The sequence below is a fragment of the Camellia sinensis genome, chromosome 4, assembly GCF_055761805.1.
Source record: "Camellia sinensis isolate YWXY chromosome 4, ASM5576180v1, whole genome shotgun sequence".
Taxonomy (NCBI): Eukaryota; Viridiplantae; Streptophyta; class Magnoliopsida; order Ericales; family Theaceae; genus Camellia; species Camellia sinensis.
The window spans coordinates 213,047,104-213,060,437 of NC_138964.1; the positions used below are offsets into that span (position 1 = coordinate 213,047,104).

The following is a 13,334-nucleotide window of genomic DNA, read 5'->3' on the forward strand; positions in this document are numbered from 1 at the left end:
AATTTGAAGTTACATGACATTGAATTCAAGCTTAGGGCTCTCTGTATGCTCAAACCCAAACATCAACAATCCAAACCCACAAATTATATAAGTGTATTTATACATATAAACGTACATAGCACATATACAAACATACATACATAGCAGAGGAATCAGATTACTTTTTGGACTAGTTTAGAGGAATTTGAAGTTTGACATTGAATTCAAGCTTGGGGCTCTATATCTGATCAAACCCAAGAATCTGCAACCCAAACCCATAAATTGCAGGTCTTATATATATATACATAAATTCATAGATGATACATATACATACATATGAGAGAAATCAGAGTACTAAAACCCAAAAATGTGCAACCCAAAAATCTAAAACCCAAAAATCCCAAAAATCCAAACAAGAGTATTAGGCATTGAATTCAAGCTAAAACCCAAAAATCTGCAACCCAAACCCATAAATTACATGTCTTTTATATATACATAAATTCATACATGATACATATAGTCACATACATATCAGAGAAATCAAAGTAATTTGGGGCAAATTTAGATGAAGTTGAAGATAAATTAAGAGAAGAAGAGTATTAATTATACCTCCTATATCAGCATTAATTTGGGGCAAATTTCAAAGCAAGGGAGGAATAAGACAAGTAGCATTAGTCTAAAAGCAAACTTGTACTTAACACACATATATCAGCATCAGTGACCTCTAGAAATGAAGAGTGGGAATCCATCTAAGAGACCAAACCTAGGATTAATCATTATGGAATGACTTGATGGCAATCTCTGCAGAGTGTTACCTGATTTGCAGTGGTCTAAACCACAAGCTTCTTCAGTTCTTTGTCCACACGAAGCCACTGTCATATATAAGAATGTAAATAAAAAACTGAACCCGGTCATCCATAGCCTTGTAAAGCTGCACCTTCAGCATTCATCTTCTGTATACAGAAATTTTCTCCCTTTATGTATTATTTTTAATTGCTAAATTATAAGATCATTTGAATATATATATTTCAAATTTATGTTTTAATTGCTATTCATCTTCTATTTTTAATTTAATATATAAGATCATTTGAATATATAAGATCATTCATCTTCAACATTCATTTTCTATTTTTAATTGCTATTTGTCCCTCTTTGCAGATGTCAACTTCAAGTGTCAGTGGCAGTAGCTCAGGTTGGTTGACATACGTGAACAAAATTTGTCGTACATGTAACAAAAAGGCCACCATCAAAATATCACAAACCGAGCAAAACAAGAACAAGTTATTCTACTATTGTAATGTTTGTGGTTTTATCAGATGGTGTTTACCTACGAATCCAGAATATGGAGGTCATCAAATTCAAACAGACGAAGTCCCAACTGTTGGCGAACAAGTTATGACCGAACGACTTCAAGCTATGACCGAACAACAAATACAGCTGACGGAACAACTTCGAATTCAGATCGCAAAGATGCAAAAGTTGATATATATGTTGTCCATGTTGTTTGTAATTGGTGCCTTTAAACTTATGAATATGTAATAAGTAGAAGTAGATGTCTCCTTGAACTTGTTGAAGTAGACTTAATACTTTTGTGATGTTTTGGAGGAAGTCATGTTTTGTTGTGTATTGAAACCTACTTATTGTACCTCTTTTGTTGTTAGTGGAATGGAAAATGGCTTGTTCAAATTTGTACACTTTCTTCAATACTCATTGAATGGACATTGTTAAATACAGGAAACTGTTGAATACAAGGTAACTATTGTTGAATACAGGTAAACTATTGAACATGGTAAATTGAACATGCTAAATAAACATTGTATATTAAATAACAAAGTTTGAAACTCATAATAGTAGACTACATAATATCCAATCTTCTCAACATCAAAGTTTGAAACTCATGATAATAGACTACATAATTTCCAATCTCAAAAACAAACAGTTGGAATACATAGAAACTAGTCAAACAAGTCTGCAATATCCAAGTTTCCCGATGCAGAACCATAAATCTGAGTTGGAGCACTCATCAAACTTCCCTGTGTGCCACTTATGAAGTCCGATGGAGTAAGAGATGTGCCTCCAATACCATGGGCCACCTATGACAATTCATTGCAAAAAGTACATGTTAGAACAATACAAAGATGCAAAAGTACAGGAAGTACTCTTTCAAATACACTTTGTAAAAGTACATGAAGGCCTCTTTGGAACACGTACCGGTACATACATACTATTTTATGTGCCAACCATATAAGGATAATACGGTGTTTGAGCTTGAGCTTGAGCTTGAGGTTCAAATCGGAGCAACTTAGCAGCCTGCATGTTTTGAAGAATAATTACATATTGAAATGTATGAATTGCTTTTACATACTTCAATATACTTTGTCAACAAAAACATTTGAATACACAATTTACCTTTGCTTTTGTTTGTTTTTTTGCTGTTGCCTTGAACCGATTAACAATTTGATCTACTTTGGCAACCTTTCGTTTCGTAACTGGACGACCTCTTCGCCTAGCAACCAAAGGACTAATCACTTTCCTACTAGTACCTCCTTGTATAGAACCGGTGTGAATCGGACTTCTTGTTGAACATGGTAAATTACTCCCATAACCGGATTCTTCTTTCATGACTCTCTCCTTGATTTCATCCAACCCAAGCTCTACAATTCTAGTTTTGCCTTCAGAGTTACCAACAAGTTATACAATGGCAATCAATTTTTTGTTCATCCTCTCATAGGTACTTGCATTGAAATCATTCCCAAAGTCAGTATATGTGGTTTTGATGCTTGTGTATTCTCTATCCACATCTTTTCTCCACCGGGGCAAAATGTATTTACTTGGAACCTCATTTATGCATCTTCTGACAAGCACAGCGAGTGAGTGAGCGCACATAATGCCTCTAAACTCAAACAGCCGACATATGCATTGAACTTCACATTATATGTACAAATTGATCCCTCCTCTTTCACAATCACCGCCTGACAGTAAACTAATCTATTCATCTCTCCTTGAACTTCTTTGAATTTCGCATTGGTGTAGGCTTGCTGAAATTGCTTCTCAAACCCGTATATAGTTAGGCAATCAAACAATTTGTGTCGAGACTTGAAGTCTGCTTTCTTCTCTTTCTCTACCTTATTTCTCAAGGCATTGTCATATTGTTCAACGAATTGCTTCAATGTAGTTTTTGGATTTACATATCCATCAAAAAACGCATTCATACTTTCACTTCGTTGTGTAGTTGACATGCCAGCCAAAAAATGTCTTTAACATAAACAGGTACCCATCGATTCCGCTCATCATATAGTACCCCCAACCACTCATTATCATAAAGATTGAATGTTGCAAGCATCTCTTCCCATGTACTCTCAAATTCAGCTCTTGTCAAACAGTCATAAAGTGCATTTTGCATAGCCAACTTTATGGCTTCATATTGAGCATATCCTTTCAACTTCTCCGTAATTTTCTTCATGATATGCCATAAGCACCACCGATGTTGTGACGCCCCAAAAAAAATTTTTTTTTTTTTTTTAAACGTCATAAGATTTTAAATAACAATAACTTGCTAGATAAAATTTTAACTACTAGTTAGGAACTTTTAAGTTCTTACAAAGCCAAAGTCCAACGACAGAATAAAACTACAAGTTCACACACAACGTCACAACATAGTTTAATCCTAATACAAGGGATAGCATGATTTTATTCTGACAAAATATTGACTCTAAGTCAGCCAAGGTTCGATATTGGCAGCAGCTCCAATTTCAGCCTCAGTCCCTTCTTCAACATAATCTGGCATGAAACGCCAGGGCAACAAAATATATGCCATGAGTTTTGCAACACAGTAAGAAAACGTAACCAACCTACCATTCTTTTTAAGAGACAAATAATAATATTCTAAACATGAGATAACAATATAATTATACACAGAAATTACAACCATTAGAATAGTTTCAGTAATTTTAATAATTTAGGTGACACTCGAAATCTCACCAAAGAGACTTAACTCACCAACCACTAAGTATGGAAACGGTTAATTTGAAACCCTCCCTTGGTCAAATATTTAAGTGTTACCAACCGTAACTACCAGGGATGCCCACGTCCGGAGTTATATACCCAAGTAGTGGCATCCGTGGTCTGTCCCAAGGAAACGGTCTGCCAGGAGTAAGCAACCTCCCTGCGTGCCACCTGCACATCCACCCTTATTCCAAAACCGAATACCGAAAAAGGTTCAAATAAGTCTCGTGCCATCTTAGAGTTTCGCAACACAATTTACGTGAGAATTCTCAAAACCAGGGCTCACCTTGAACAACCAGTGTTAACCGTCAACTCTTAATTCCGTACAGTCTTTAAACCAAGACTCACCCCGAACAACTGGTATTAACCGTCAATTGTTAACTTTGTATATGTCGTTAATCATTTCAGTTAATTTTGATATTAATCACAAATAACTCCAAATTTTTAATCACAAGTAATGTTATACCAACTCATTAAAATTCTCAATCATAAAATATTGCATGTGTCACACAATACTAAATAAAAGTACAGAATTTAAATAAACAATTTATTTAAACCATGGTATGAAATAATAACTTAGATACAAGAATTAAACCCTAAACACACACATGCACAAATTTTTGATTTACAAAATTAGACTAGCATAATATTAAAGTGGTAATTTTATTCTGTCCAGAAAATTTTCAGAGTATATATCTTGCAAATAAAATTATAAATACATTATTTATACAACTCTAAAATTCATATCAATCTACAGGATACTCAATAAACATGTTATGGTTATTTTTCAGAAAGCTTTTCCCAAAAATAACTTATAAATAATTCTAAACAAATTCCAAGGGTGTTTATGACACAGATTTGTCACATTTCCTTATTTTAATTTCATGCTTAAATTTATAGATCAAACCCATAATCTAAGGATTTATTATGAAACTAGACTTCTCAAATTTCATCTTCTAGTCAGAAATTACCAGATTTGGCTTAGTATAGAATTTTAAATAAATTTTCAAATACATGGTAAAATCTGTCTCACAGTTTCAGATTCAGTTAGAAATTTGTATAAATTCATAGAAAGCTCGAAAATTGTTTCCAAAAATTTCTGGATAAACTAGACATCATTATCAACAACTTTGTAGAAGAAATCATCTCGAAATTATGAGTATAAAATTGTCTAAAAATTCGGGTGACATGCTGGCAGATTCAAGACAGATTGTTCTCAACACTGTTTCAGATTTAGTTAAAAATTTGTACAAATTCGTAGAAAGCTCAAAAATTGTTTCCAAAAATTTCTGGATAAACTAGACATCATTATCAACAACTTTGTAGAAGAAATCATCTCGAAATTCTGAGTATAAAATTGTCTAAAAATTCGGGTAACATGCTGGCAGATTCAAGACAGATTATTCTCAACACAGTTTCAGATTTAGTTAAAAATTTGTATAAATTCGTAGAAAGCTCAAACATTATTTCCAAAAATTTCTAGATAAACTAGACATCATTATTAACAACTTTATAGAAGAAATCATCTCGAAATTCTGAGTATAAAATTGTCTAAAAATTTGGGTAACATGCTGGCAGATTCAAGACAGATTATTCTCAACACAGTTTCAGACAATGTATCAAATGTACGTAATCTGAAAAATTTCAATTATATAAAAACAAAATGAGAAGGTTGAGAGGGTTTTCTTACTTAGTAGTAGGATTGAAATGGAATAATGAAATGGTAGGAAAATATGCAACCTCAACCTCCTCCTCTTCTTCTACAAGAATTCCCTCTATTTGGATGTATATGGTTTATGCTTAGCCTTCAAAATGTGCATGACTACTAGGTGCATTTTATAGATCTTCTCCGAGGCTAGCTCTCTCTCCCTCCCTCCCTCTCACACATTCTTTCCATTAATAAATCCATCCACTTTCTCCAAGTTCTAAGAAATGTGACTTTCACTAAATTCTTTGCTCTCTTTCTCCAAGTTCTATGGCTTTCTTTCTCTCAATTCCAAGAGCATCATTAGCTCTTCTTCCCTAAACAAGCATGCAAATCAACATGTGGAAAGCCTCCACCAAAATTCTACAAAGGTTTGATTCCCTCTTTTTTTTTGTTTTTTTTTTTTTTTGTGTGGGTTTCTGAAAATTGACACACTAAGATTTTTAACTAAGGTATTTAGTAAGAATAATTATTATATTGAATCCTAATTAAAATAATTTATAAACAACAAGTATTGAACCCCCACAAAATTATTATTTTTTATAATGTCTTGTTAGTGATTGAATTGAGTCAATTTAAAACTAACTTTTACACTAATATATAATTCAGATAGACTGTAAACAAAATTAATTAATTAATTAATTAATTTATTTTCTTTAAGGAATAATTAAAGATGGGTTTTCACAGATGTCGAGCTTGTGGAAACACAATTTCTATAGCATTTTGCATAGCTCTACACTGATCAGTTATGATAGCTTTTGGCGGATGATTTGACATGCAACTTAACCATGACTTCAATAGCCAAACAAATGTGTTAGTGTCTTCACTAGACAACAATCCACAACCAAGCAAAATGGACTGACCATGGTGATTAACTCCGACAATGGAGCAAATGGCATGTCATATTTGTTTGTCAAATAAGTTGTGTCAAATGAAACGACATCTCCAAATGCTTCATAAGTCGCCCGACTCCTTGCATCAGCCCAAAACAAGTTTCTAATGTGAAACTCCTCATCAATATCAATCACATAAAAGAATCTCTCACTATGTGCTTGCATCCTCATAAAATAACTTTGAAGTGATTCGGCATCACCTTCCCCAAGCCTCAACCTTCTAGCTCTCTCAATGTAATTTCTTGCGTCTCGCTCGTCAAATGTCAATGACTCGTATCCCCCTGCTTCGACAACCATTGAATGAAAGTTCTTAGACACCCCAATCCCTGCTTCATCATTAATTTCTAATCTTCTCTTCACAGGAGTAAGAATTTTCTTATTCATTGCAAAATGACGTGAGTCAGTGGGAATCAAATCATGATTATGCTCAAGGTTAACTGTAGTTAGTTTATATCTCCCATGCTTTTGTACACTACCTTGGACCCTTGCTGTGCAACCAATTTTTGTGGACAAACATGGCTTCAGAGGGTTGAGTTCTGATGTCTTTCTTCTCTGCCTCGCTCGAGAACATTCAATTGCAAAGTTTAGCAATTGCCCATCATCTCCAAAATGTTGTGCTCTATGAGCTATAGCAAATCCGACATGCTTAGCATATTTGCCATAAAATGTGTACACCTCTTCCCTTGAGCTAAAACACATACCCTTTTTAGGTTCTTCAACGTGTTCGCCCTCATTTATTAAAGGATTCTCACCTTCAACATTTGAATCAACCTCCATTTCTCCACTTTGCGTACTGAAATAACAATTAAACAAATATCATTACAGATTATGGAACTAAACTTCATATTTCAGATTTTATGTAAACTGTTTACAGATTATGGAACTACATAGTTTACAGATTATGGAAATTATATGAAGTTTGCTACCAAGCTTACAGATTACAGATTATGAAGTTTGCTACCACAGTTGAGCACAATTACTCATAAAAATTAACTGAATTGTATTTGGTTAAAATGGTGCTGTGGTTGCAAATAAAATGTTGAGGGATACAATTTCACGCATATTCTAGTTCAGCATAATGCCCAGATTATCTTTTTGCTACCAAGCATGCCTTTCTTGGCTGGAGGCCCACGGACTGTAGCCAAACAGAGTGCTGGAGTTGGAACTCAGTGACGATTACCACCTAGAGCCAACTCACTAATGGTGATGTTTCACTATGTCAATCTAGTGTAGCCAAGTTAGTCAGATCAGTTAACAGATTTACCTAAAAAACATAACTCTTGTCCAAAATAGCAGATTGATTATAGTTTACAGATTATATTTCATATTTCAGAATTAGCATATAACTGAAAGATTAGCATATGAAATTGATTTTTTACCTCATAAACCAGATTGATGGACAGAGACAAAGCAGAGCAAAACCAGACAGACCAAAATTACAGGAATTCTGAGGATAGATGAGAGCTAGTAATCTGATATGGTGGAGGAGGAGGAAATTTCACATTCTTCTGAAGAAATGAGTTAACATCTGAGACCCACTTCCACAACCCATACGGAGAATTTCAATCCTTCTGGAGAAAGACTAGCCACTGGTTTTTGCAGAAATTCCCGGTGAGCTATGGTGGAGGAGGAGGATGGCGGCGAGAGGTGAGAATAGGTGAGGGAAGACAGACGAGAATAGATGAGGATGGCGGCGAGAGTTAGGACATATGAGGGAAGACGAGGGAAGCCAGAAATTCCTGCTTTTTTCCTTCTTTTTTTTTTTTTTTTTTTCCAGCTATGTTTACACATCAGCTACCACCTCATCACCACGTTACTGGGGGTCGCCACGTCATTGGGTGTATGTAGTGGGATTGAATGTACTGGAAACAAATTTTTTTTGGTACCACAAGTGTTACGAAATTCAATTATAATAAATCAATTTAAAATGATAATATTACTCCAATTTAAAACTTCACATGAATAACAAAAGATATAAAGAAATGGAAATAAATAACTAATAAATTTTTATTTTTTGTTTCCTAATGAATTTATCATGAATGTAGGCTTCCCACCTCATTCACATAATTGGGGTGATGCCTTCAAGAGTTTCCACCTCATTCTCTAACATATTTTCAAAATCAGCCATGTTTAAGAAATAGTTCAAATCAGTCTAATAAAATATCAAATATCAATAAAAATAGTTCTAATCCTCCCAACTTTTTCATAGTTTCAACTAACTACTTATAAATAAATGAAATAAAATTAACCCAAGCTACTTTGAAGACTAACCTTATTATTGAGGGAAAGTCTATAGTACATTTTGTTTAAAAAATGTATGGTACATAGAAAATCAATGGTTCAGATTGAGCCACATCATTAAAAGTGACCTGGTAAGCAGGTCACTTTTTATAGTTATGAGCCAAAATCATATTTGTTCATAACTAGAATCAAATTAATCATAACTTAGTTATGAGCTCTCATCACATATCTCATAACCACATCTCATAACCAGCACCATTTTGTTGATAACCAATATCATATATTTCATAACTACAATCACATATCTCATAACTACATCTCATAACCAATATCCTTTAGCTCATAATCACACCACTTTGATCATAACCAATATCACATATCTCATAACTACTACCCATATAACTCATAACCACCATTACATATCTCATAATTAACACCATTTTGCTTATAACCACATCACTTTGATCATAACCAATATCACATATCTTATAACTAATAATCACATATCTCATAACCAAACACTCTTTTGACTCATAACTACACCACTTTGCTCATAACCAAAATCACATATCTCATAAACAACAATCATATATCGCATAACCATTACCCACATATCTCATAACCAACACTCTTTGGCTCATAACTAACATCACATATATCATAACCACTAATCACATATCTCATAACACCCTTTGGCTCATAGTCACACCACTTTGATCATAATTAACATCACATATCTCATAACCACATCTCATAACCAGCACCATTTTGTTGATAACCAATATCATATATTTCATAACTACAATCACATATCTCATAACTACATCTCATAACCAATATCCTTTAGCTCATAATCACACCACTTTGATCATAACCAATATCACATATCTCATAACATTAATCACATATCTCATAACTACTACCCATATAACTCATAACCGCATCTGATAACCAATCCCCCTTTGACTCATAACCAACATTACATATCTCATAATTAACACCCTTTTGCTCATAACCACATCACTTTGATCATAACCAATATCACATATCTTATAACTAATAATCGCATATCTCATAACCAAACACTCTTTTGACTCATAACTACACCACTTTGCTCATAACCAAAATCACATATCTCATAAATAACAATAATATATCTCATAACCATTACCCACATATCTCATAACCAACACTCTTTGGCTCATAACTAACATTACATATATCATAACCACTAATCACATATCTCATAACATCCTTTGGCTCATAGTCACACCACTTTGATCATAATTAACATCACATATCTCATAACCATTAATCATATATCTCATAATCAATACTCTTTGACTCATAACCATACCACTTTACTTATAACCACTAATCACATATCTCATAACCAACATTCATTGGCTCATAACCACACCACTTTACTCATAACCACTAATCACATATCTCATAACCACACCACACTACAAGAAAAGTGGGCTTATGAGGCGGAACTTTTTGCGACGTCACATTTGCCGTCGCAAAAAATGACTTTTTGCGACAGCACAACTTGCCATCTCAAAAAATGTGACTTTTTGAGACGGCACAACTTGCCGTCGATAAAAAATGTGACTTTTTGAGACGACACAACTTGTCGTCGCAAAAAATGTGACTTTTGGAGACGTTAGAACTTACCGTCTCAAAAAAATGTGACTTTTTGAGACGGCACAACTTGCCGTCGCCAAAAAATGTGACTTTTTGAGACGACACAACTTGGCGTCGCAAAAAAATAGAGCATTTGCGATGATAGAAATTGCTGTCGCAAAAAAAAAGAGTATTTGCGACGGTACCAGCTGTAGTCGGAAAAAAAAGAAAAAGTTTTGTGCGATCGTAATACGTACCGTTGCAAAAAAAAAGTTTAAAAAATATATATATATTGTGGCTTTGAAACGGCTTCGTATATATATAGTCATAAAATGGTTTAAATAAATGCAACGGTATTTTTCTGTTACAAAATAAATAAATAAAAACGACGTCGTCTTACTCTTTTGAACATTTCTCCTTTCACCAATTTTTTCATCTTTCTATCTCTCTGTCTCTGTCTCTCTTCTCTTTCTCTTTCTCACTCATAACTCTTCTCTGTCTGTCTGTCTGTCTATCTGTCTCTCTCTTTCTCTATGTGTCTCTGTCTTTGTCTCTCTTATCTCTCTTTCTCTCACTCATCACTCTTCTTTGTCTGTCTGTCTCTTTCTTTCTCTCTATGTCTCTGTCTCTCTTCTCTTTCTCTCTCTCACTCATCATTCATCACTCTTCTCTGTCTGTCTGTCTCTCTCTCTCTTTCTCTCTGTGTCTCTCGTCTATCTTTCTTCTCTTTATCTCTCTTATCTCTCTTCTCTCTCTGTCTCTCTTCTCTTTATCTCTCTCGCTCTCTCGCTCATCTCTCTCTGTCTCTCTCTCTCGTTTATCTCTTTTCGCTCTTTCTCTCTCTTTCTCTCTCTCTCTCTCTCTTTGTCTATATCTTTTCATCCATTTTTTTTATCTTCCTTCATTTCTCTCTTCTCTTTCTCTCTCTCACTCATCACTCTTCTCTGTCTGTCTGTCTATCTGTCTCTCTCTGTGTCTCTCACTCATCTATCTCTTCTCTCATCTCTTTTCTCATCTCTTTTCTCTCTCTGTCTCTTTCGCTCATCTCTCTTCTCTTTATCTCTCTCGCTCATCTCTCTTCTCTCTGTCTCTCTCGTTCATCTCTCTTCTCTTTATGTCTCTCTCGCTCATCTCTATTCTCTCTATCTCTCTCGTTCATCTCTCTTCTCTCTATGTCTCTTTTTTGTCTCTCACTCTCTATCTCTTTTTCTTTCTCTCTCTCTCTCTCTCTCCCACTGTGTTTGCGTTGTTCACTCTCTCACTCCCGTTTTCTTTGTTTGCATTGTTCTCTCTCTCTCCCACTGTGCTTGCGTTCTTTCTCTCTCTCTCTCTCTCTTGCTCATCACTCTGTCTGTCTCTCTCCTCTCTCTCCTCTATCTGTCTCTCACTCATTTATCTCTCTCACCACCCATCTCCTCTACCACCTTTACCACTACTACAAACGCTATTCCACCACCACCACTACTTCTACTGTCGCCACTTCACCTCTATGACTACCATTACTACTGCCATCGCCACCACTTCATTACCACCACTACCACTACTGCCACTACTACTACCATTACCTCTCTTTCACCCCTGTCACTCCATTTACACTACCACTATCACAACTTCACTACTAATCTCTTTCACCATCACCATCACCATCACCATCATCTCTTATCCACCATCTTCACCACTATTGCCGCTCCCTTTCCTCTACCACAAAAAATTAGTTCATGATTTTTAGTAACAAAAAAAAAAAATAGGCCACAGAAAAATATTTTTCATTGACTACAAAAAATTAACTTTTATTTTAGTGAAAAATATTTTTCATTAAAATATTACCCCTACTTCTACCAAATAAATAATAATAATATTTTTTTAAAAAAATTTATTAACTACAAAAAAATATATTTTTTAACAAAAAATAAATTTTTTTGATGACGAAACCCCCGCTGCAAAAAAAAAAAAAAAAATTACACTACGTTATTTTATTATTTAAATTTCATTTGTGACTAAAAAAAATATATTTTTTTTATTTTTTATTCCCGCCCCCTTTTTTTTTTCATTCCCGCTCCTCCCTTCCTTTTTTTTTTCCTTCCCCCCACCCCCCAAAAAAAAAACAAAAAAAAATCCCCAATCTCAAACCCAAAAATCCCTAATCTCTTCTTACCCCCCCTCTCTCTCTCTCTTGATCTATCGACGTCGAGCGGCGGAGGAGCAGCGTTGGAGCAGCAGCAGCAGCGTCGGTCTCCTCAACTTTACGCCTACATTTTTAATTCCTAATAGGCAGTTACAACATGTCCATGCAACTTTTGTGAGGGGATTCTTGAATCCAGTGGGTATTCTAACAATTGTAGTATTCAAAAATTCATTACTCATATGTTTAGTTACACTGTTTTCACTATAACAAAAGTAACTTATGGTGACGAAAAGTAGTGAAGAAAATAAATTTTGTCACTAAATAAGAACAATTTGTGACGAATTATAAAATTTTGTCACATATAATAAAAAATAAAAATAATAGGTGATGAAATTTATTTGCGTCAATAAATACTTCTTTTTAGGTGAGAAAAAATTAAATTTCGTCATTGAAGGCTTTTCCGCCAAATTTTTTTGGTGGCGCCAAAATTTTGAGACTTTTGGTGAGAAAAAAATTTGTCATTAATTATAAAATTATTAGTGAGGAATATATTTTCGTCACTAATAATTTTACATTTTGTTTTTAAAAAAAAAAACTTGATTTTAAATATTTTAAGATTATTTGGTGAGAAATATATTTTCGTTACTAATAATTTTTAATATTTTGAGACCTTTTACTGAGGAAATCATTTTGTCACTAATTTTGGATGGAAAATTTTGACAAATTGAGCAGTAATGAAAAAAAAATACTCTACTAATTT

General features: G+C 34.2%; 1 protein-coding gene across 1 annotated transcript; it reads right to left on the minus strand.

Annotated features, from left to right (window-relative positions):
• Nucleotides 1-6,483: 6,483 nt before the first annotated feature.
• Nucleotides 6,484-7,359, minus strand: LOC145824432 (protein FAR1-RELATED SEQUENCE 5-like). Its single transcript, XM_082924088.1, has one exon. It carries the CDS (start codon nt 7,357-7,359, stop codon nt 6,484-6,486), a length of 876 nt encoding a protein of 291 aa, XP_082780214.1.
• Nucleotides 7,360-13,334: the final 5,975 nt, after the last annotated feature.